The following is a 26,856-nucleotide window of genomic DNA, read 5'->3' on the forward strand; positions in this document are numbered from 1 at the left end:
ATACTGTGTACAGTGGTACCTCGGGATACGAACTTAATGCGTTCCATGACTCTGGGCGTATCCCGAGTTGGTTGTAACCCGACACAAATTTCCCCATAGGGTTCAATGTAAATCTGGTTAATCTGTTCCACCCTCTGAATTTGGTCGCACCCCGAAGCAAATTTTCCCATAAGGTTCAATATAATTACCGTTCATCCGTTCTGGTGTCCGCGGACCATGCGTCAGGGGCGGGAGAACGGCCGGGCACCGCGCGGCGGGAGAACGGCCGCAGACCACGTGCCAGGGGCGGAAAAATGGCTGCGGACCACGTGTCAGGGCGGAAAAATGACCGTACCCCGAGGTGGAGTTCGCACATCGAGGTAAATTTTTGGGGCCGGAGCTGGTCGTAACCCGAAAAGTTCGTTAGTAGAGGTGTTGGTATCCCGAGGTACCACTGTACTTCTGAAATTCTTGATGGCAACTGAAAGGTTAAAATGTTGCTTGGACAAAATTTTGCAAGTTTGTATTGCATCTAAGTCAGATTCTTGTTGATGTTGTTGAGATTGCCAGCTGATTTCTTGTTAATGTCTGAGTTTCCCAACTGACATGGCCTATAGACATAGATGATGGGAGCAGAAGTCCAACATTTTCCCCAATGTGAAGGCTGCACATTCTCCATCCCTGCTAATTACTACCAATATTCTATAAAGCTGGGAACTGCTGATCTGGCCAAGAGAATGTGTATTTATTTTTAAGTTGCAAATTAGGGGAGTTCTATTAATATGTAGATGCCTTTGCCTTATACTGAAATTAGTCCATTTCACTTCCAAACTGATAGTCCCTTAAAGTTCTGAATTCTTAATGTTCTAAATGTTATAGTGTATTCATTCCCTTTCCTAGGAGTGCTGAATTACAGAATTGCGGCCAACTATTTAGTAATAGAGGATTCCGTGCCAAACACCATTCCATTATGTTTTTTTCTTTTCAGTATTAATTTTTTAAAAATAGTTTTTGCCTTTTTTAAAAATAAGGGGCAAAAGATCACACACTATAGATTTCAGCAAACTTTGAGGTTTCCCAGAGCATGTTCATTCTTTCCTGCCTCATTGACCCTTTTTACAATCCTACCAGCAAATCAATAGTGAGTTCTTTATTGGAATAAATTCTGACAATGAAGGAGATAATTTTTTTTGAAGTGAGTTCCAAAAATAACCAAAGATGAAAGATCCATAAAATGCAGTCCTTGATTTCGATGTAGCTTTAGGCTTCTTTCTTTTTCAGAACTACCTCTGTTTTTCCTTTTGAAACTTAGGAAAAATGATTACACTGTGAGAGTGTTAAAAGGAAATCTGTTCTTGGCTACTATAAATTTAGGCCTATCAGATCTAGGTCACAAAAATCTGGATGGATTCTTGCTTTCTTGTTTGGGCTTCTATGATGCTCCATTCAAGTCAACTTTGAGCAGCTTGCAATACTTCCATAAATACAGGTAGTCCTCTGGTTATGTCCATTCATTCAGCGACTCTTCAAAGTTACGATGTTGCTAAAGAAATGGACTCACGACCAGTCCTCGCACTTACGATTGTTGCAGCATCCCTGCGGTCATGTGATGAAATTTATTTCTAGATCTCACCATATAGCAGATTCCACTTGTAGAAGATACTCTAGTTCCTGAGCTTGAATTGCACCCCGAAGTAGAGACATGCCACTCCTGAAGTAGAAATGAAGCAAGGGCAAATTAAAGGAGGCTGTTACTACTCTGCTACATTCCTGATCATCTGTAACTTCTGAATGGTGTTCCAAGGCAGCCCCAGGTATAACAAGTTGCATTCCAACCATAAGGTGACAAAGGCACAAGGAACCATTAACAGAGCATCCAAGTCCAGGAATGTCTGCAGTTGGCACACTAGATGGAGTTGTGCAAAGGCTTTCCTAGCCATGGCCTTCACCTGGTGTTCTAGCAGGAGCTGTGGGTCCAAGAAGATCCCCAGACTGTAGATCTGATTAGCACAGGAGTGCAACCTCATCCAGGTGCAAAGATGGAGTTTTACTGGAATTAGTTGGCTTCCAAACTCAGAGAGACTTGATCTTGCTGAGGCTCTGTCTAAATCTGTTCCTCTCCATCCAGACCCAAATGGTCGGTCGGTCGGTCGGTCGGTCGGTCGGTCGGTCTGCCTGTCTGCCTGTCTCTCTCTCTCTCTCTCTCTCTCTCTCTCTCACACACACACACACACACACACACGGAAATGGAAATGATACCCAGACATTGCAGCAGGTTGATGGACTCTACAGCTGCAGTTCTACTACTGGAGTACACAATGTTGGTCAAAAAGGCCAGCAATATTTTGCTGTGCAGTATCGTGCTGTGCAACCATTTCCCAATGTTGTCTAGCAATGTTTTACAGCATTTCATGCTAGAATCATAGAATTGTAGAGTTGAAAGGTACCACAAGGATCATCTAGTCTGGCCCTTTGCAGTTTGCAGGAAAACCAATTAAACTGTCCATGAAAGATGGCTGTCCAGTCTCTTCTTAAAAATGTCCACATATGGAGAACCTGCAATTTCCAGAGTTTTCTCTAGGATGTCTATAAATGCTGGGGATTTAATGTGCGAATGTCTGCATACAGCATACATATTTTATCACTGGGCTGCAGTGCACCTAAAATTATGCAGTATTGAAGCTTAGGTCAACAAATAGAAAGCAGCATCATGATGACATAATGCAAGCTCTGCCCCTTTCTTATGTTCATGCAATGTCACTACACATGTACAAAAGGAGTAGAGCTTATATCACAGTGCAGGAGCTGCTTTCATCATTACCCCCACCCCCTTTCTTGATGACTTCAAGGACATGTCCATGTAGTTTTCTTGGCAGCAGTAGAGAAGTTGTTTGCTACTCCTTCTTCTGGAATATTGTCTCAACTTCCCAGTTTAACCTACTGCCCTGGTAATTCCTGCAGGTCTCCTAAATGCCAACTAGGCCCAGTCCTACCTAGCTTCTGAACCTGGGCAAGACTGATGAAATACTGCTACCTGTTGAGTTTTTTTTTTTATATAATTAATGACAAAATAAGGCAAACATAAGTGCTTTCCCTCATTCCATACATACATGTACGTACAGTTCTGAGATCCTTCTCTGGCTCTTTGTACTATCATCCTTATGCAGATCATAATACCTCAAAGATAACCTCTCCTCCATAGCTCAGCCTTTCTTAAAGTGGGTGTCTTCCAGACATGGGGATTTCAGTCTCAGAATTGCCAATCAACCCAATACAGAACTGCTGAGACTTCTGAAAGCTGAAATTTCCATGTATGGAGTGAGTCAAGGTTATAGAAGATAGTAATAGCTGGGTTTATAATTTGTGGAAGATAATTTAAGTGGGGATTTTTCTTTTCTATACAGTATTGATCTTAAAAAGATCAAATAAAGGCTCTTGCTGCTTTTATAGGAAATTTTAATTAATCTCTATTTGATTATTTAATCTCCCATTTTTCTTTTTTCCTTTTAACATTGCTTTGAATATTGTCATGGAAAGGCAGGATGGAAATGCATTAGAAATAGATAAATAGCATATGTATAAAATGAATGGTGTATTGTTCTTAACTCTGTAGAAAAAATGAAAGTATACAAAAGCTCAATTTTTCCTTATTTTGGGAAAGAAAACACTGTACCAGTTTGCAAGCTAAAACCAGTTCTGTATTTTAATTTCTAAAATCTGTAATTTTAATGATGAAATATTTTTATCAAAGCTCTGTAGAAAAGGATACAGTTCAACAGTGTTTCTACAATTTCTCAGATGTTATATTAACAAAATTGTTTGCCTGGTAAATACATCAGCTTTCCCTATTTTTTAGTTCTAATCAAAATGTATTGTACAGGGTGACAGAAATTATTCTTCATCTCTGCTTTCAGTAAATTAACATTTTTAAAAATGGCTTTCATTTATTCTTGCTGAGTCTTGTTTTCCTAGAAATCAGCTGCAGTTTATTAAAAGTTAAGGCTTTGCGATCTCGGTAATATATTAGCAGCCATGTATTTATTATACTGTATGCTTGGTTAAGCATTGCTACTTATATGCCATCATAGAAATTATACTCTATGAATACATATTTTAGCATTTTGTTCATGTTAAGGCATTTAGAAACATTTTAAAAAGTTGAATAGGTGGAAATTTTTCTTTCATGGAAAAGTTCTTCATTTGATTCTTTCTGGGCAAAACCGTGAACATTTCACTTTGGAATCATAAACGCTACTTAGATTTTATTAATTTCTACTTTCTTAAAAAGAGAAGGGAATCCTTTTTAAAAACCATTTGCTTGCCTGATTTATGCAGTGTCAGGCCCATAAATAAGATTATTTTCAGTCTTTTTTGAAAGACTGGATTTATGTGTGTGCTTGTTGTGTTGCTTTCACAGCCAGAAGCAGTGAAATAATCAATCACACAATAATGTCATGGATAATTATTGTGTTGCTGCGTGTACCTTGAGTTTGCAGGTGTGTTCAGTACTATTATTGGATGTATTTAGGCAGTGATATTTACAGCTCAGGCAGTGAAATAGTTTTGGAATGTCTCCTCATTTTCAGGAAGCATTTTTATTTGGTATAATGCTTTACTGACATTTACCATCTGTTGTCAAGAAAGTATGTGTTTCACTGTGTAGTTTAATGCTGATCCTCATTCATTAGCTTCCATATTTTAACTATCTTTTTCCTAAACAAAAGATTAACAACAGATGTGGAGTCTACAAATAGATGTGTGTAATTGTTATCTAGACAGTGTATTTAATACTTCTAAAGTAAATAAGGGCTTGAAACTGCAAGAATTTTGTCCTGGAAATGACTCAGTGTTATACTGTTACCAGATTATCATTTCTGTTTAAAGTAGTGAGATGTGTTCTATGGAAAAATAAACAATGTATCCCCTTTCCCCATCATTTATTAAAAAAAAAGAAAGAAAGAAAACTTGGTTGTAATCAGCAGGACAGTAAGAAATAATTCATTTACCCTTCTAGTACCTGCTATTTTCCAGTTAGAGAAAACTGTTTTGGAGAAGTCCAGAAGAGTAGTTGTTAAACATCTTCCTCCAAATCAGTTGTAACACTTTGTCAAAAGAGATCAAAACTGTGGGAAGAGCTCATTTTGTTCAGATCATTTCAACAAGCCCTGATTTTCTTTGGAAGAGGCCAGAATATTAGGGCTCTGCAAACCACTTGAGTTCTCATCTTTTGAGTCTTTAGTTTACCAGCAGTCAGGGAATGTATCTTCTGTGGATGCACACACGTGCTCAGAAGAATGAGAAACGTTGTGCCAAGCCTTCCAAGAAGCTAATTGGTTCAGCACTCTGAATAGCATGGGGTTTAGTAGCTGCGGCTGTGGCTTGGTTTGTATTATAATTTCCATCATGACGCTTACTTCTGTGCATATTGAGTCCCATGGTTGGAGTATATCTAAGCTCCTCTTACAAGGTTTTAGCAGAAGTAATATCTTATTATTGATAGGGTGGCCTGGATATTCCTTTAGTATTTATTAGATTTATATCCCATATTCCTCCAGCAGCTTAAGATAGCATACAGAACCCTCTCTTCTCTGTTTTTCCCCTGTAACAGCAACTGAACTGAGAGTGTATGACTTGCAACTTGTAAACTTACCCAGTGAGCTTCTGTAGCTAAGAGAGGACTTGAATCTGGGTCTTCTCAGTCCTATCCAACATCTTAACCACTCCAATAAAAGAGAATATATGTAGCTCAGGGTTGAACTATGGAGTCCTTGGTGCTCTCTGAGTTTGGTTGTTTGCACTGATTGGTTGGTTTGCGCTGGTTGTTTGGTTGGTTGCACTGGTGATGTTACCTCCTTGGATAATGAAATTCTGTAAGCAAGCAACCAAGCTCACAGAGCACCAAGGACTCCACATCTTAACCACTGCACCCCACTCTTTGTGTGCTCTTTGTGGCCCCTGTGGTAAGTTAAATTGTGTGGCAGGACTTCATAGAAGCATAGCAGGCACAGTTCAGTTAGGATGTGGAGCGGCGTGTGCAGGGGCGTTTTGCACATTGAATAAAGCACTATCTTCCGTGCGAAGTCCTGAAGTGCCCTGTCCCCTCAAAGGCTCAGTGTGGCTGCTTCAGTGGCTTCCCCATGTTGCCTTTGAAGGGCTGTTTCTAACAATTTCTAAAAGTTGTTATTTTAATAGAGATAATTTAACAATAAATTCAACTTCTGTTAGCGAGGCTGCAATACTTAGTAATGAATTGCATTTGTTAACCAAATACCTTTTTGTCAAAAGGCTTGTTCTGTGTTTTACTTAAAATTAAGTTCAGTAAGTGAATGTGATTTTATCAGACAGCCAATACAGCAAATGTATTTCCATCAAAAGGAGCACCTGAAGATTTCTGCATAGCCTGGAATCTTGCATTACAGGTCACTTTAAATTCTTTATATGCCATGTTATACAGGTAACAGTCCTCTTCTCCCTGCAGGCAGTTGTGCTGCACGCACAAATGTTGGGGCTATTTTCTGTAGCTCTGATAACCAATTATGCCCTCAAAAGCCTGAAATGTGAGTGATTGGTCCATTTGCTACAAAAGGTTCCATTTTCCAAGTTCAAAATTCCTGCATAAGTCACCTTGTTAGCCAGGTCTGAATCATTTGGCTCCAACTGTTGTGATTTTCATACATACATACCCATCATGCTGTTACTTGCAAGATTAGCAACATTATGCAAAAGGACAGAAAAGGAATGCAAATTAATAAGGGAAATTAATCAAAGACATGAGATAAGATAAAGAAATATAGCTAAATTAGTCTACACCAACATCATTCACTAAACCTCCCAAACCTTTCTATCCTTGTAAATCATCTCGCTTCAACATCTACACACCATTTCCTACATTGCCTTTAGTTCTTTAAACTTCTCACCTTTCTCTTTTTGATAATCTCATTAACCCCATGCAACGAAACATTTCTCAGTCCTGCTCTTGATCTGTTCTTCCTTTCTTCATATATTTGTTTTGCAATCCAGTCTACGTTCTCTCTGTATGACTATGTACTCCTTTGTACTAATCACTGACTTATATATTCAATCCACATTAATTCAGCACCCTTTCATTCTTGCCCTCATCTCTTTTTGTTTTATTTTCAAACACTTCTTTTCTCCATTCCCACTGCATTCAATGTTCTTTTATATTTTTCCTGAACATACCCAACTCTTGCTTCCACACAACAAAGTAGAGAGAAGCATGTTGGCTCACACAGCCACTTTAGCTTCTTCACATGTTAGAAGATCCATTTAAGCAAATAAGGTATGTTTTGTTTAAACTAACTCCAGCAATGAAGATTGTAGTGCTAAAACATAACAGCCTTGTCGAATTTGGCCATACACTCTTTTCAGTTGCTTAGGTCAAGAGTTCACTTAGCATACCTGTCTGTGTGTAGATTTTATGACCATTGTATAAATCAGCCAATGAAGGGAGAGAATGATCTTATCCCACAGTGCTATCTTTCAGATAAAGCTCTGAAAAAGAAATTATCAGTCAATTGTGTTTGGGGTACTTTGATGGCTTAATGTATCGACCCTTTTGGTTTGAGGAATCTTTTTTGTACCAGTTTTCAAAGAGATTTATTGACATCTGGATACCAAGTTCTATAGTAGCTGTAGTCATTTGTGCAGCTGAATGCTGTGAATATACTCTTTCATGATAGCATACCAGTCAATTTATATAATATTTAATAGTTTGGCATCATATTAACAAGTATGCTAGTCAGTTTGTGCCATTTGTAATTATTTAAGGCTAGATTTCAGTTACTAATAAGGTAGCTTGTATATCACACATACAATGAAGTATGTGAGATATACAGAGTTCTTCAACGTCTGGTTGTGTTCCAATTTGCTTGTACAGAAAGTAATGAGTGAATCATTGCATTGTTGGAGAGGTAATGAGAATAATTGGACAACTGGAAGGCATACAGTCTGGGAAGGCTACTGTCCTATTATTTTCCCCTTCTAGAAAAGGGATATTTTATATATTTTTTTCCTTTTTATAGAATAATACAAATGTTCAAATTGTTTTGGCATCATAGCTGTTCCTTTTCATGACTAAAGAATTTTAACAGGCAGCATTTTGGCTAAATACAGAATGTGCAGAATTCCATGGTTATGTTGCCCATGGTGATTCTTTCTTGTTATGTTGGTTCTTGGCAAGACATTGGCCTGTGTTCAATCTGTATGTAGCAGTGGTACTTGCATGCAGTTTTCCTGGTGCTCTGTAATAGGTACCTATTAAAATAGGTATTGTAAATGAGATGACAGATTAAAATTAGAGTTGGAATATGGTTACCGTATCTGGGCTGCAGGAATCCTGATAACCACCACATGACAGCAAAGAGACACAGAAAACCTCTTATAAAACCTTATGGAATGAGAACTGACCAGTCAGAATGTGAGGGGAGGGAATGATCATATCGATAATAGTTGAAGCGCTTTAAGGACATTCACTTGTTGCACTGCTGATATAAAAGGAAATGCTTCTTTCTTGAATAAGACTATTTATTGGTGATTTTGCATAGATAGGTTAAGTCTTGATCTGTGGTAAGCAGAATAAAAACTGCTGACTGATTAACTGAATCAAAAGTAAATTTACATCAAAAAAGTTTGAAAAGCATACTTTTATTGGATCTATAATTTACAAGATATGAAGAAGATATTTCAAATTTAACATTGTTTATTCATAAATATTGTTATGAATATTTTATTCATACATAGTTTTGCTGTTGGTACTACCTATGACTTACAGTTATCCATTGATGAGTCACGTATGAATACAGCTACTTTTTGCCAGAAATAAATGAACTGAACACAAGGAAGAATTGGACAAAGATATTATTAAACAATTTTTACTTAAGTATGTAAAAGCTTGCATCTCTTTCCATCTTGATTTGAGGGAGTTAGAAATGTGGGGTGAGAGGGAGAAAGAGATCCACAAAAAACAAATTTGGCCCTTTTGTGTAATCCTCTGTTGTTTATTTGTGTTTAGGATTTTACTTGCCATCTAAAGCATCTGAAAATACCAGTTATAAGTTGTATTTTTTCTCTAAGCAGCAAACATATTTATGACCTTGTTTGTTTTAATTTACTGACTGCAAGTTACATTTAAGAGTTTTGATACAGCTGGATGTATGTAAAGCTGAATTTAAAGCTTTGGGAATATTAAACTTCTTCAGTTCCATATCATACTTTAAATAAATTGTGTACCCCAGGCAATGAATTTGGCACAGTTCAAGACCACTGGCCAGGGTTTCTTACACGGTTCCAGTCTGTAGTGCACAGCAACTCTTAGCCTAATTTAGTGCTCACTTGGGAATGGGAATTCAATCTTTTCCCCTTTTCTTTTAAAGGTAGGGCTAAAAGTATCATCAAACTTCCAATTAGTATGTATATATTTTTTTTATACCCAGATGTTGATTTCATGACATAACTGTTTTTGGAGCTTTCTTTTTTATGTAAAAAGTAAAAGCCAAATAACATTTTGAGATCTTGATGATGACATATAGAAGGAAGCTCCAATCCAGAATTATTTTATAAAAACATTTTAGAAGCAGTAAGCCGAAAATACCTCTCCCCCCATCCCTGAATATAGTTCAATATCTTTTCCCCCTAAACAGTGGATGCTAATGTCCATTGGGACTTGTAGGACAGAGAGCACCTAATGGTTGATGGAACTAGTGAGTTTCAACTGATGGAGCTAATTTTCTAACCATAGTCCTCTTTTGAAACATTTTAATCACTTTTAGCCAGTTGTATTACATTTACATAACAACTCATTAACATTAATACAAATAATAGCTGTGTATCTAAATAAATGAAGGAATGATGTGATGCTAATATAGGGTACAGAACACCTTGTTCCATCCTGCTAGAAGCATTGTGTATCTTCTACTACCTATTAGAGTTGGTCATCCTGAACTTTTCAGACAGGCATGTACTCTTTGTACAAGGCAATTTGACTCAGAATGTAGAAAAATATAACTTGCAAGATTTTGAAACAAAACTTGCCAACTGTGTAACTTTTCCGCTTCTTCTTTCCTATTGTCACGTGTCTTTGTGTATCATGTCTTTTAAAGTATAAACATGAACATGGGTACTATCCAATCACTGAACTTGTAAACCGCTGTTTAAGCTGTCCCCCCCCCATTTTTGGCTAAAGGGTTTACTAAGAATTCTAAAAAATAAACTGCTGGTACAAAACAACGTTTTGAAAGTTAAGTAAGAGATTTGCATATCAACACACATTGTGTTTTGAATCTACAGCAACTATTGGAAGACAGAATTGAGTGTGTTCATACATACATTAAACACAATCTTTCGGATCAGTATTTCGGATCAGTATTTTTTTTTCCCCCAATGCCAATGTGCAGAAAGGAAGATCAAGACAAACAACTTTAAGATTTAGACAGTAAAGTTTGGATGGATGCAGATGGAACTAGCAACTCTTTGTACTCCCATACCAACTAAACAATTCCCATAACATAAAAAGTTAAGTACTTTTGGGATGCTGAGGGTGTGTGCTTGTATGCACATACACATACCATTTTTATTTTTTTCTGTTGTGCTTTTGTTTTTGTTTTCCAAAATGATCTTTTAGTAAGAGAGAGGGGAGAGCTCAGTGCTTATACAGGTAGTCTTTGCTTACTAACCACTCATTCAGCAACCATTCAAACTTATGACGGTGCTGAAAGTAGAGACTTATGACCTATCCTTGAAATTGCGGCTGTTGCAGTGTCCCTGCGGTGATCACAATTTGAGTGCTTGGCAACCAGTGCAAATTTATGACAGTCACAGCATCCTGCAGTCATGTGATCACCGTTTATGACTTCACAGCCAGCTTCCAACAAGGAAAGTCAATGGGGAAGCCAGCAGGAAGTAGCAAGTCACGGTCACATGATGTCACACTTAACCCGTGGTGATTTGTTTAGCAACTGGAACTGACAGAATTGATGTCGTAAGTCAGTGCGGTCACATGATGTCCTGCTTAATGACCCTGCTGCTTAGCAATGGAGTTGCTGGTCCTTATTGTGGTCAGTAAGTGAGGACTGCCTGTACCTTGCTCAACTGGTGAGTGAGTCAAAAGGACTAGAGTAGTCAGCACGCTGACTGCAACCTTGGACTCCCTACATCATCAGCCCATAGCAAGTGAGTCCCAATTGGCTGAGAGACAGGAGCCTATTATACTTACAGATTGAGGAGAAATAGGCCTTCCTAGTGCCTGGCTTTGGAAATATGGTGGTTCTGAGTACACAGGGCCAACATTTAAACATGATTGCTCCACTGGGAGAATAAAGGCTTCTGAATATAAAAACAAGCATAGCAATTCATAACCATATTACAAACATCAGGAAAGTTAATTGGTCAATGGGACATTGCTGGACAGTAATGAATAGGATGTTGGCCTGTTAGGAAACAATTTTTAAAAATTTAATTTTAAGCAGAGCTAGAGAAAACATAAAACTGAGTGAGACAGAAAAGGTCCAGCCTGCACACAATAAGTTGCTCAGCTGCTGGGACCACTCAGAATCATTTGTTTGGGTTAGGGTTTATCTCAGCTATCTAGATTAGGAAGTGGATGCTTAGTTCATGCTGGTCAACTGTGTGTCATTCAGCCAAGGACGGGACCAGATTTCAAACTTGCAATTTTGTTTCTGCTGTTGAGCCTTTGAAGGGACCACATCGTTTTTGCAGATTTTTGTGTGTCATTTCCCTACCATTCTTTTCACACAGTACATTCACCAGCTCTACCATAAGATAGTATTTCATTCCTGAAACTATTGTGCTGTGTGATTTACAGTAATCCAAGGTGACAGCAAAGTGTGGCAAAAACTTTTTGCTATGTTGTTGAACCATAATCCATCCTTGCTCTGGGGTACTGGTAAAGCCAACCATCACCTGGCCTCATTCCTGTATCAGGTACATGATTGTGGTTGATGTTAAATTGAAGTGACCAACCTTCAGGGGCCTGAGGATCACCTGCTGGCTGGTGAGATCCTGTTCCACTTCACATTGAGCATCTTGGAAATGATGCCAAAGTCATTGGGGGGGGGGGAAGAGTTATCCAACAATTTGACTTTTAAGGCAGCACTAGAATCCAACATTGTAGATATTGTACTGTGAGATCTTGGCCCTCAACAGCATATCTGTTCCACAGAGCCTTGGAGGCCAGGAGTCTGGCCTCTTCCTCACAGTGGACAGATGAGAAGATGATCAAAACAACATGAAACGATAGCTTCATACCTGAAATATGCCTGCATTGTATCCAGGTGGTTGTCTTGCATGGAGTTCTTATAAAATCAACAACTGTGTGCTGCTTTTTGGTCTGCTAAATTATGTGTAGATATGTTCATAATAGCTATTTCAGTGAAGAGGTAAAGAGCTTCTGCTCCTGCTTGCTTTGGCGTTTCGTACTGTGATCCTGCTGATGCATGAGAAGGCTGCGTTGTAGGTCTGGGGCCAAAGGTACTTAAGATGGATTGTGGCATCCCTCCACAGTTCATATTTACAAGAATATGTTAAGTCATAAATCAAAAGCAAAGTGTCTCCTCTCTGGACTATGGAATAATGGAGGATGCAATTTACTTGTGTCAGTTTCAATTTACTTCATGGCAAATTGGGATTCTTTGGGAAAAAGTGGAGGGGTGCCAATACTTTTGGCTGCACCTGTATAATGGGAAAGGGATAGAATCAAGCTACTCTTTCAGGAATGATAAAGATTTAATGGCAGTAAATAGGGGGACTAACACAGGGACCCACCAATCAAGATTTATTTTCAGCAATTCTGGCAAAATCTAGATTGTGAGCTGCATAAAATCATTATATGAGATAAGTGGCCATATAAGTTCAATTAATTAATTAATATCTTTACTTGGGCCTTTGCTACTTTTCAACTGAGAAATTCGTTTTTGGATTTCTAGTTGTGAAACCAGGGGCCAGTCAGGATGTGGATCAGATAAAGGGGGTACAGGTGGGGGGAGAATCATCACCAAAAGGAGCACTGAATAAGTTGCCCAAATATTTGGTCAAGGATTCCGAAGAGATTAATCTGGGTTTATCTGAAGAATGAGAAATAAGATGCTGGAACAGACGATCATCCTTATTTATTACTGCTGGTTGGAGCCTTGCCCATTTCACTAATGAGTAGTTTTGCTTTTTCTCTTTCAGAAGCTTTTTATATTCCTTTTTTTATTAAAAGAAAAAATTCACAAGAGGGAAAATCATTATAGAATTGGGTGTTTCTATAAACTAAAATTACCATAGTTTTGGACTGAACACAATCCTTACCAAACTAAGGTTTGGAATGCTTATTAGAGGGATAACGGGTTGGAGTTTGATTAGATTAGTTTAATTGGTTTAGTCCTGAACTTAACTAATATTTTGGGGGGAACAAAGAATTCATAAATATCACTGGTTGTGCCAATAATTGGTTTCAAATGGCTGACTTGAGATGATTCAAGAAATTTTACTGCAACGGCAATATTAAAAGTTAAATGCAGAAAATGGGAGCAAATGCAAAGTTATGCTGGGGAGAAAGGTGGCTTTTAGAAAAGAAGATAGACTGAGTATCAGAGATGTGGGCTAGAAAATTTACAGTTTTACAGTTTCAAAGTTGCATGATGTTTGCTGTTTAAGTAATAGTTCTAAAAACTGAATTTATAAAAGTACATTGCAGTTGCATATTATTCTATTGCCTCCAACATTCCAGTAAAAACAATTCTTTTCCACAAAAGTTTTTTGTTACTTTGAATGTACTGTTCAAACCTCATAAAATGGGCTAGATATTTTTTACACCAAATAATGTCCAGATACTTATGCAGATTATTAGATTTTGAAATAAATATGCTAACTGAAATCATAATCATTAGCACAGGATCCAAATTTTCCAGAAAATCCAATCTCTGATCTGAACTCAGTTTCATGTTAAATGCCTTGTATTGTTTTCATTGTGTTTACATAGGTGAAGTAGAGATGCCAGATCCTGATGATACTTTAGGCCAAATGGATGGACATGTTAGACCCGTTCCAACACACAAAGGTATCAGCAATGATTTCATTTTTTTAGTACTGTAAATTTTGTCGAAGTATAACATTTGAATGTTTTATTTTTATGATCTACTATTACATTTATTTGTTTGTTTGTTTGTTTGATCTATTTGTTATAAAAATAATACACCTGGAGAAGATCTATTTATGTGGTCGCTAACAGTCAACAGAAACTTGATGGCATAACCAATTTATTATAACAGAAAATTGCTGTTTATTAAAGTATGGCATATCAAATGCAGCTGTTGTCTTCAGGAGCCTTCAAGATACCGCTTGACTTACTATTTGGTCACTGAATATGAATGCTCAAACCCCATCCTAGGCCAAGCCCTAAATGGGGTTTGTTTCTCTGTGGCCTACCTTTCCAAAATACAGTTAATCAAAATGCATCATCTTCCTCTGGGAAGGATTAAGGCTCTCTTTTTCTTTATATATTCTTGCCTTTCCCATCTTTCCAAATAATACAGAAAGGGAGAAGCAGTTACCTGTATTGTAGAAAGTAAACCAAAGTACTCCCCTTCACTAGGAGGTGCATGTCAGGGGACTTCAGGGGCTGAGATTTTTGGTTTTTGATTTTTGGCAAAGCCAGCAAGAAAGGAGGCAAACTCCCCCTCTTTTGTTTTTAGGTCCCAGTGAATTTATGGAGGGGAATGTTCTTTTTTTAATGGTTTTTGAAGAATGTTTGAATTGTTGGTTTTATTGTATGCCACCCAGAGTCACATCTGTGAGCTGGATGGCCATATATGATTGATTGATTGATTGATAGATAGATAGATAGATAGATAGATAGATAGATAGATAGATAGATAGATAGATAGATAGATAGATAGATAAAGAGGGAGACTCTTTATCTGGGAGAATGGATTTATGGCATCCGAGATAACTCATCTGTTAGGATAATGTTGGCTCTAGCTATAGTTTGGACGAACGGTGTGATGAGGTATGCCTTTTACTTCTAAATATGTTTCAAACTTAGTTTGTTTCATCCAGTCTGGTATCTTATAAAGAGGCCCCATTAACAGGAAGTAGCACTTTTCTTGCTAAAAGACTTCTGGTGTTTGCTGCTTTTCCTGAGTTTTCTGTAGTTTGTAATTGACCAATAATCTATCATGGCTGTCTCCTGAACGGTAGCAGCTTTAGTTAAACTACAGCTTGTGTAGTTTGTGTTGTGTCTTTCAAGAAAAGTATCTCTTACTCTGTTCGGTCACCCAGATCAGTTACTCCAGTGTAAATATGGCCCTGGAATTTTCCCATGTCACCAATCAAGAAATGCGCTATATGTTGACAGTCTTTCTACAAATCAGCCACTATCAAAAACTCTGGGAACTATTTATGTTTTTTGGCAGTGAGTTATACTTAAATGTTCTGACTAGTGTTACAGTTACTTCACATGAAGGAATAAAATAACACTAAAATAGAGTTCAGTTCATTCCACTGTGAATTTAGATTATTATACTAGAATATCTACAGTAGTATCTATGTGCTCATTTTCCATTATCTGGAGTTTGAAAGTTTGAACTTTGTGTTCCTACACTATCACTGATGTGCATTGGAGTTGTTCTAGCATCTCAAAACTAAACCCTCTTTTTAAAATAACTCAGGCCTTTTCTTTATAAGCTATTTTGAGCAGATACTGCACTTTGGAATGTTGTTCTATGGAAATTATGCTTGGCTATATGCCAGCCTGCTTGCCCTCTCACAGCATAATATGCACTGACCCAGTTTAAAATCGACCTGTTGAGTTTCTGAACACTTCAGATAATGGGTAATGTATCTAAAATATTGAAGCACTGATTTTATCATTTTATGATTTATTATGTTATTATTCATGTACCTCAATATTTATTTAGAAATTCTGGTAAAGAACTCTTGTTTGGGAATACAGTATTTTGTTGGCAAACTTGTTTGCTTCCAATGCATAACTGTTAATTCAATGTATTCCATGTATTGAATCTGAGAGTTAGATTAGATTCACATTTGGGTACCTGCTGTGATTTATACCCCCTTCATGAGTTTTATAGTCTACTTTCTTTTAGGTAGGTCATTAAATATGTAAACAAACTGTAAATACAAGAACAATATGTCAAATTTGTAACAAGAACAACAACAAAAGAAGAAAACTGAAGCCAAATGCAGCAGACTGTGAAATTAAATTTTATGTGCGGTTCTGTCTGAGTGTGTATATACATGGGCATACACACCCAAATAGAAAGGGGAATGATATAATACAACTAAATGAAGGTGGTCTGATCTTGTCTAGGGGAATTGACTAATACATGCAGAGAAGTGAAGGTGGTGATGAATGAAAGAACTAAAATGTACAGGTAGTCCTTGCTTAATGTCCACAATTGGGATTGACAATTCCATTGCCAAATGACTCAGTTGTTAAGCAAAATGTCACATGACTGTACCAGATGTATGACATCACTCTTGCTGTGGTTGTTAAGTGAATCACCCACAGTTGTTAAGTGAGACATCACATGACATGACTGTAACTTCCAATTTTACTGCCAGCTTCTCCATTGATTCTGCTTGTCGGAAGCTGGTTGTGAAGCGTGTAAATAGCAATCATGTAACCATGGAATGCTGTGACAATCGTAAGTGTGAGGAACAGTCATAAAATTAGTTTTTCAATGATGTCATAACTTTGAACAGCTTCTAAACAGGGCAGTCATTAAGCAAGGACTACCTGTATGTCAAAAAGTATGAATTGGTGTCATTTAGTTACTATTTAGAATAGTAAGACTTGGAAAATTTGAAACCATCAAGTGGAATGCAGTCTACTTAGCTATGCAATTTTTGGCAATCCCACAAAAGTTACAAGCAATTTATCTCTCTCAGAGGCTATCATAATTGGGTGACAGATTGTATTTGGCATGGAAAGCTACAACTTATGTAGGCCTGCTTAAAGTTAATGGGCATTGTGTAATTAGGACACACCCTTGTCTTCAGTATTTAATGTGATAAGTAGGGTTCAGAACATCATAATAAGGATGTTTAGAATTTCAGCAAGCACTGCACCATCCTTTCTCATCTTGGTGCCCTCCAAATATGTTGGAATTGCAAGTTCCAAAATTCTGGATGGAATTTTGGGAACTGAAATCCTGATTCATTCTGAAAGGACCAGAATGGGGAAGCCTGCACTGTACAATTCATCTTTTAAATCACACATTAGTATGTGATGAATAGTTAATGTCAGTAGATTTTGCCTTCTCTTCTTTTTCATCTGCAGGTATGACATGGACCTTATATAACTCAAAACATATGTAACTTCTTTTTTTTTTTTTATCCACTGTTGGGATACAGCTGGATATAAAGTGAACTGTTGGCATAACAGTTGCCATGTGCCTATTCAGCATATATACATGCTGTATTTGTCACATTATTCCCTTTCAGGGCAAGCAATAATATGTAAATAGTAGAATAAGAAAAATGTGAGATAAGAAATAGAAAAGGAAATACAAGAAAAAAATTTAAATCAAGCACCATTCACTATACTATCAATGTATTTTCATCTTTGCACGCCATCTTTGCTTACCCATCCATGAATCCTTACAGTGATTCATGCATGCATGTTCTTTAAACTTTTCACTTTTCTCTTTTTGACGTTCAGCACTATGCAGCCACATTTTTCTTCCTCTCAACCCATTTATTCTTTCTTCATATATTTGCTTTGCAATTTGATCCTCATTAAATCTTTCTATATCTTAATTACCTCAGTGTACGTCTTTTGTACTATATAACTCTGTTTTATATTCAGTTCACATTAATTCAGCACCTATTTATTCTTTACCCCCTCTGTTCTTCTTTTACCTCACAGACTTCTTTACTGGATTCCCACTGCATTCAACTTATTTGATGTTTCTCCTGACATACCCAGTTCTGTGTGACAATGTGGATAGAAGCATGCTCTTACACACAGACATTTTCACCTTTTTTGACAAACCAAATTCATTCTTTGCATCAGACTACATTACCTGCTACAGTTCTACCAGCATAGATAGACATTCACATCTTAAAATTTCTCCAATTTCCCATCTTTAAACACTACCAAGACACATATTCATCTACTTACCCTAGATTTTACTGTTTATTTATAACTTGCAATTGTTCCATTTTCCCTGTCCAATACAGCTACTTTGATACATTTATTTTCAGATCCATGCTCATTGCATCATACGGTCTAACATTCTTTGCAAATCATCTTGTTCTCCAACAACAACATGGTATTGTTTTCATACAGTAATACATATGCATTCACGTGCCCAACTATTATATCTTTAACTTGCCTACAAGCATTCCTTGTACATTTATTGATAAATTTATCAAACAACCAAGGGAATACCACATAACCTTGTCTTACTCTCTGCTCAGTGTTGAACATTTTGCTGAGCATTACATTGTTTGCAGGCATGCTTTACTTCTATCATCTACTCTTATCACATTCACACATAGGAAGCTTCATCTCCGCATTAATGCAGAATGTTGTATTATTCGAGCCTATTCCCTGCATCATAGAGTTTCTTTAAGTCAACAGACATACCTTTTTCTCACATTAATACATTTCTCAGTAACCTCCTAAAGTGAAAAATCTGGGCTGCACACCCCTGCCCCCTGTGAAGCTGCATGGTGCATCCCTATTTTTTTTGCTAATTTTCACTTCTTGTACCCTTTCAATCACAATTCTGCCAAACACCTTCCTAGCATGCAGTATTAACAAACTGATACTGTACTCCTATGAATTGATAAAGTTCTAAACAGGTTTGAGCAATGAGCTGAAAGGAATAGGACAGAGTTTAACAGGAAAAAGTGCAAAGTTATGCATCTGGTAAGAACAGTGAACAATGAATGGCACTAGTATAGGATGGTGTACACATGGCTTGACAGTATGTTAACGTTAACATACTTTATATGTTAAAGAGATCAGGGTGTCTTGTCAGCCACAAATTAAACATGAGCCATAAGTGTGATGCTGCTGCTAAAAAGGCTGATGATGATGGTGATTAAATTTATATGCAGTTGTGGCTAGGAGTCGTTTTGCACAACTTTGGGTTGTGTGCCAGTTATGCCCATTTCCTGGGCTGGGAGGCCCTATGCTCAGTCACTCATGCCTTGGTCACCTCCTGCATGAATTACTGCAGTGCACTCTATATGGGGCTGGCCTTGAAGAGCAAAATGGTGCAAAGGGCTTCAGCTGGTGCAAAATGCGGAGGCATGGGCAGTTATGTGTGCACTGAGATCAGTGGTTGTTACATCTCTGATCTGTGAGCTGCATTGGCTACTGGTTTGCTTTCAGCTTCAATTCAAAGTGCTGGTGATGACCTATAAAACTCTACATGGCATGGGGCCAGGTTATTTGAAAGACCACCTCTCCCCAATTATACCTACCCATCCCATCAGGTCTGTCAGAAAGGGCATGTTGTGAGTCCTGTCCATGAAGGAATGTCATCTGACCAAACCCAGGAGGGTAGTCTTTTCTGCCACAGTGTCCACCCTTTGGAACATCATCTTCCCTGAGGTGAGACTGGCCTGACCTTGTTGGTCTTCAGGAGAGTCTGGAGACATGGCTTTGCCATCTGGCCTGGGGATCCAGTGATGTTGGTGGAGAGCCTGCTAAGTGGTTGTACTGTTAGGAAAATGAATGGTGCTCTCCCACAGATTCTGTTTTTTATGGTTTTCATAGTTTTTATTGTTTTCTTTTTTTGTTTTAATGACTTTTGCGGTTATAATTTTGGAAGTTGTTTTGCATTTTTGGGGGTATGTGTTCAACTTTGTAAGCTGTGCAGAGTCGCAGAAGTGAGATGGGCAGCTGTATAAATTAAATAAATATGCTGCCTGGATCCCAGTGACTCTGGGTGGTTTACAAATTGTTAAAAACATTTAAGAACAAGGAACAATACAAAAACACAAAAACAAGACAAAACAAAAGAACAGAGACAGCAGAGAAAGCCAACCCAGATGGGAACAAGGAAAAGGAAGAAAAGGGGTGTCAGTTGTCCTTCCCAAAGGCCCAGGCAAAGAGGCACATCTTTAGGGCTCATAAAAATACCTCACTGTTCGAATCTTGGAGAGCGCCTCACTCCAGAGGCAGGTGCTGCTACTGAGAAGCCATGCTTCTGACAAATCACAGGAAGTAATTGTTCCATTGGAAGTTATTCTAAGAATCCCTGATCAGACCCCATTTGGGCTACTGTGTCCAGTTCTAGGTAGCACAGTTCAAAGACTGCAGTGACAAATTGGAGCAACTAACAGTGATGGATTTGAAAACCAGCTCTCTGAGCAATTAAATTAAAGAATCCAGATGTGAAATATGATTAACGGAAGAAAATATGGTTAAGGGTAGATATGAAAATGTGATTTAGGGAAGATATGATTTGTCACATAGAAGAGAGAGTAGACTTCTGTATTGCCCCAGAGGACAGGATCACAACCAGTGGATTAAAACCATAAGGAAGGAAGTTCGAGCTAGATGTCAGGAGGAGCTGTCTGACTATACAGGTTGTCAGCCAGTGGAGCAGATTCGCCAGATGACCTGGTGAGTTATCCTTCAAATAAGAGAGATCTTCAAACAGAGGATGAATGGCCATCTGTCAAAAATTATCTGGTGGGCCTTGCACTGAACAGAGGGTTAGACTAGATGACCTCTATGATCACCTCCAACTCTATGAATATGTATTAAGTTAACAACCTAGTCATACCAGGTGAGTTTTGGCAGCTTCTCCAATATGCCACAAGTACAACGAAAGCCCAGTTGCACCCTGCTACTTTGTGCAAGCTAGGATCTCTCATCTAGAGACTGCTTTACAAACCAATGTATTGATGCCCGCACCCCACCAGCTCAGAGGTATATGCAGTATACTGACACATAATCAGGATTCTACTTCAGAGAAAGAAAAAAAAAAACTAAGGCTTGATACAGGCAAGTTAATTATTGATTATATAAGCCTGTATACAGGTAGTCCTTGTCTTATGGCCATTCGTTTAACATTTGAAGTTACGATGGCACTGAAAAAAGTGACTTACAACTGGTCCTTGCACTTAACAACCATTGCAGCATCCCGACAGTCGTGATCAAAATTCAGGCACTTGGCAACCAGCATGAATTTACGACAGTTGCAGTGTCCCAGGGTCATGTGATCGCCATTTGCAACCTTCCCAGGAGGCTTCTGACAACCAAGTCAATGGGGGAGGTTGGATTCACTTAACGACTGCATGATTCACTTAACAACCATAGCGATTTGCTTAATGACCATGGCAAAAAAGGTGGTAAAATCAATAGAAGCGAATATGTGTAGCTTAGGGTTGAACTGTGGAGTCCTTGGGGTTCTCTGAGCTTGGTTGTTTTCTTGCAAACGTTTCATTACCCAGCTAGGTAACGTCTAGCCGGGTAATGAAACGTTTGCAAGAAAACAACCAAGCTCAGAGAACCCCAAGGACTCCACGGTTGTAAAATCGGGTGTGACTCACTTAATGACTGCATCACTTAGGAACAGAAGTTCTGGTCCCAATTGTGGTCATAAGTCAAGGACTACCTGTAATAAAGAATAGTCAGATATACTTTATACTAGTAAAGAAGAGGAATGTTGTTAGTCAGAGGATTTATGAAGCCAATTCAAATATTTAATTCAACTTAATAACTTTTTTCTAAGAACTGCATAACTAGTTCTACATGTCCCAGATGGAAACAAAAGGCACCCCTTTCCCATGCTACACGGCAGATCTTTTGAAGCTCAAGAAAATTCAAAATACATTTAGATATGGAAATGGAGAATGGGGTCTGCTGTTAAAGAAATAGCAAGCTGCATATCCAAGCTTTGGGATGCTTCTAGAATGGCTCCTTGGATTTCAGCCAATGAAAGTTCATAATCAAAGTGAGAGCTGATGTAATTCAATTCCCTTTAGGCAACATAACTAAACTTGTTGCTATCAAGCTTATTTCTGGCCAAAAGTTAATTTTCTACAGAAATACAGGTTATGTTTAATAATACTTAGTCTTACTACAATTCAAGTATTAAATTAATGCGTTTTTCTCTGTATACATATTTAAAATAATAAAGTTATCTTATGTCTTTTTGTTCATGTTCTGAATTACTTTCTTACAGAAATTACTATGAATTTTGTATTAAATTGTACAAAATCAGAAATTCTGTAATAGCAAGGCCGATCATTGTTAAGTTGTCTTGATTTGTTTAGCATCCTACCTGAGATAATCCAAATACTAGAAAAATTAACCAATTATGTTCCTCAAGTATTTTGCTTCTTTAATGCAGTATTAATGTAAGGAGTTGCTTTTTATAGAAGATGATACACGACAAATCTTATCTGATCAAATTGTTTGGGTCAGTACAAACTTGCATTTAGATCTGAGAGCTTTGTGTTAGTATGTCTATTATGCTATTTGGTTTACACATATTTTGTAAAAAACATAACTCAGACTGATTATAGTGATCTTGGCTAATCCTGAAGAAAACTAAACAGTACTGGGTTTGGTTAGTACTTGGATGGGACACTAACATTTTCAGAAGTGCTTTTCCCTTGCCTTCTTCCTATGGCTGAGAGAGAGTGACTGGCCCAAGGTCACTCAGCTGGCTTTATGCCTAAAACAGGAGTGGAACTCACAGTCTCCCAATTTCTAGCCTGGTGTCTTAACCACTAAACCAAATGCTCTCTCTCAGGGAAGTCTTTACCTACCATAAATTTATTTGAAGAGTATCACTGGAGTTATATATGCAATTCACATTAATCATTACTTTGGCATCAATTATTACTTTACTCATTTAAATATGCAACATTTCTTATACTATTTCTTGTTATTGTAACATTGTTACATATCAGTGTTCTGTATCTTTTTGATTTTTCAGAAGCGAATATACATCAAGATAGCCCCTGTGGCATCAATTTCTTTGGGATGAATTAAATGTGACTTTAATTTCATGAACACAATTAATCTGATATAGATCAGCAGCTACTACAGAAAGGCCAGAGCAGAATCAGAATGGATATTTCCTTCCTGGGGCTGTTTTTTTTTTTTTTCCATACAATGTATATTTAGTTTTGCTTTTTGTAGTGCATATATACTAAATATATTGCAATATCTAAAAGCTCTTTTTTATTAGTCTAATGAACAAGCATAATCAAATAGTTTCACTTCTCAGTTTGTGTATTCACCAGGTGAAGCTTTGCTCCTTGTCATTTGATATTTTTAACATAGAATGGTGTAAATAAAGAAACTTGAGAAATTTTAAAAACTTATTTATCTATCAAATTTATATAGCTGCCCATCTCATGAATGTGACTCTGGATAGCATAACATAAAAACAAAACAATAAAAACATGAACATTTTACAGTGGAACAATATCTTTCATAATATTGTCACAGCTCCTATACTGAGTTCAGTCAAAACTAGATATCAACTAAAGACAGTACAAACCAACTTTCTAAGAAAGTTATATCAAGTAGTAAAATGTGTTCCCAAAACTCTTTCTGGGCAGGGCTCATAAAAATGGAAGGGCATGATTACATAAGTTGAAATATTGACTAAATGTTAATTTTCAGCCTCAAGGTCTGGGACATTTCCTTCTAACAGATAAATATTATTTTTCCTGGAAACAGCAAATAGAAAAATGACAAAAATTAGGATTTTCATCTGAGGTTATGTTAGTTCTCAGACATAGGATTATTGATGTAGAATTACAAACTGAACATAGTATGAGTACAACTGGATTATAGCTCATTTTATTTTAAAGGACCAATCTACCTTGATTAACTTACAAGTAATACATTTCATAGGGCTTTTATACTATTGTGATTGGATACCTTGCTGTCAGCTGTGCTGGAGGGTAAATTTTTCTCTTATGCAGAAAGGCTTTGCCCTTGTGAGGACAAGAGTATTGAATTACAGTCTCATGTTTTAGTTCAGCGTAATTTTAGCAAGATATTCGTAATGAGCTACTAATACCTCATTTTAATTCATTTCCTGCACAGACAGAATATTTTTTTGGTACGGCTTCTTCCAGCTGATAAAGATGCTCAATAATTCTTCCTATTGCTCAGGTTGTAACTAGATTGTCGAATTTATGCTTTGCTAATAGTAAAGTAGACTAAGTGCAATCACATAAATAGTTAGCTCAGCTTTTAACACTTCTGATTTTTGTTTAATTTCATTTAGGTTACTTTTTGACCTTTTTGGAACCAGTAAATAATATCACCATCGTCCAGGGCCAGACAGCAATTCTGCACTGCAAAGTAGCAGGAAATCCATTACCAAATGTTAGATGGTTAAAAAATGATGCACCAGTGGTTCAAGAGCCAAGAAGGATCATTATAAGAAAAACAGACTATGGCTCACGATTACGAATTCAAGATCTTGACACAACTGATACTGGTTATTATCAATGTGTGGCCACAAATGGGATGAAGACAATAACTGCAACAGGAGTTCTTTTTGTAAGACTAGGTGAGTCACTTTATTTTAAAATGTGAGTTTTATAACTAGCTTTATCGCTTTATAGACTAGCTGTTAGTTTTCACAATGACAAAGTGAAAAATTAATTTACTGTTTTGTTTTCTTTAGAAATTGAATTGTAACATGAAAGAAAATCAATAAAGTCTTTGCCTGGGGCTTCCTTTTCAGCACATTATGTCAGTGCTGAACTTGATACTATAAATTAGTAATAAAGTAGATACAGATGGAATGGTTTGCAAATATGAAGTTTAGAGAACAGCAGAAATGTGAAAGATGATTTAGTCTAAGGTACAGAGAAATAGTCTTTCATTACTTCATATTTCGTAGAATTATTTGAAATCATTATGTTTTTGTGCCAAGGCCAATAAGTAGCAGTTCCTATCTAGTACTTAAAACTTTGATCCCTTGGTGTATATGACACCTAGAAGCTAAGTACCTTAAAAAAACTAAGTAATTCACTCTTGGACAGAATTGTAGGGTCCATGGACCATATTCAGCCACAATGCTCTTTCATCAGACCCAGTGATGGGCATGAGAGCTGCATCCAATAAAGTGCTAGTTTAATCCTTTACATCTAAAATAATCAGAAAGACCTCATTTTGAGTTTGTCAGTCAGATAGCTGCTGATTAGCTGCTCTCAGTCAGAATAGATAGTCTGAACAGAGAACTGGATTAAGGCAATTTTTGAATTGGATTATACCAATTTGTCTGTTCTGCAGAAGCTCATAGATAGTTTTCCTTGTCTAGCGGATTCTGCCTCTTTCTGGACAAAGCAGCATGCAGGAGGTCTGTCATTACTTAGTTCCCTTCTGAGTCCTTTAAGTTGGTCATCCCTTTACTCTCTCCTGCATGTTAGAGAGTTCTTCAAAGATTTAATATGCATGCATAAGGAGATTGGGGAAAGTGGGTTGTGTTCTGCCGGAGATATTTATTCAATTAATACGCATTGTTTCCAATCCTATGGGTCTAGGAATAGTTTTCACAGTAAGAATGTGTCTAAATATATGCAGTCCTTTAGCTGACAGTAGTTTGAGAAGCATTTTGCCAATAGTTTGATAGACATTGGGCTGTGCTGGTTGGGAGATGACGGAAGAGCTATCCAAAAGTTTGTATGGCGAAATGTTGGGTAGTGTTCATTATGGTAATCCTGAAACCTTCTTGCTCATTATACACATTTGTAGGGACCTTTATAAGTTGTGTGCTTTGATCCACAATTCTCTGCATTCATTACATAGAACTTAACTGTATTTGCAAAGAAAATTACATTCAAATTGAATTTTCCTATTGAAATGAATAAAAAATGTCTTATAGATGAATACATACAGATACATATACACGCAGCCTCCAGCACTATATTGGCCTCTTAATCAAAGTAATAATGTAAAAATTTTATATTGTATATAGAATAACTAATTAATGATTAATTTTGAATTTCTGGGTATTACATGTGAATAATGGTGTGCATTCTACATAAATATTATAATAATAACTGCTGTTTAGATAATGTGTTAAATCACAAGACTTTGTATTTTAGCAAAAGCCACACTATAAGTAGGATACTATAAAGATTAATATACTTTGTCACTTGACAAAACTTTGTTTAGATATTTGTTTCAGCACACAGTAGGTTTATGTTTGTAGAAATACAGTAAGGACATGCAATAATAATAATGCAGCTTACCAGGTGGTACCACTTGGTCTATCTTGCCTGAGCTTGAAAGTTAAGAAAGGTTAGACCATACTTAGTAGTCAGTTAGAGACCTCTAGGGAATATCAATGCTGTGGGCTAAATTGGAAAGCTGAAAAACAATTCCCAGAGAAGGAATATGGCAGTAGCAAACTACTTCCATACTTTTGTCAAAAGCCTGCATGATTATGTTCAAGGAGTTAGTAGGAACTGGTTTCTTTAATTATTATTTATTTATTCACAGGTCCAACACACAGTCCAAATCATAATTTTCAGTAAGTATTGCTTGAGACTTACTTATTATTTAACCTATTTATTTATTTGTTGTTTGTTTGCTCATTGCAACTGAAAGATTTTGATAGAAAATACTGAATATTAGAACCAGTAATACTTTCTTATGTTTGTTTTTCTCATATAAATAGAGGCTATTTTGGAAGAGCAGTTCAGTATAAGTTGATGATAGCATTTTGTGTGGTCATCATATCCAAACCAGATTTACCAGAGAATGGCCTTCAGTCACTGTAGTTTTAATTTTCACCAGATTTAGTCTACAATAACTCTGAAATCTTGAAAGTCAAAATTTGAAATGATTGATTATATTCCAAGGTCTTGGGTTTTTTATTTTTGTTGTATTTTTAG

The 26,856-nt window shown here is 37.1% G+C and overlaps 1 protein-coding gene across 1 annotated transcript in view; it reads left to right on the forward strand.

Moving 5' to 3' along the window:
* ROR2 (ROR family WNT receptor 2) overlaps nucleotides 1–26,856 on the forward strand; it is a 121,121-nt gene that overhangs the window by 67,033 nt on the left and 27,232 nt on the right. Inside the window, exons 2-4 of the mRNA XM_088129986.1 lie at nucleotides 13,979–14,056; nucleotides 24,234–24,521; nucleotides 26,462–26,492. Coding sequence (XP_087986112.1) covers nucleotides 13,979–14,056; nucleotides 24,234–24,521; nucleotides 26,462–26,492 — 397 coding nt within the window. The remainder of the gene's footprint in view (nucleotides 1–13,978; nucleotides 14,057–24,233; nucleotides 24,522–26,461; nucleotides 26,493–26,856) is intronic.

This window comes from Python bivittatus, unplaced genomic scaffold (assembly GCF_059951505.1).
Source record: "Python bivittatus isolate LINGU-HERP-01145 unplaced genomic scaffold, Pbiv_v1 ctg000850_np1212, whole genome shotgun sequence".
In the NCBI taxonomy this organism is placed as follows: Eukaryota; Metazoa; Chordata; class Lepidosauria; order Squamata; family Pythonidae; genus Python; species Python bivittatus.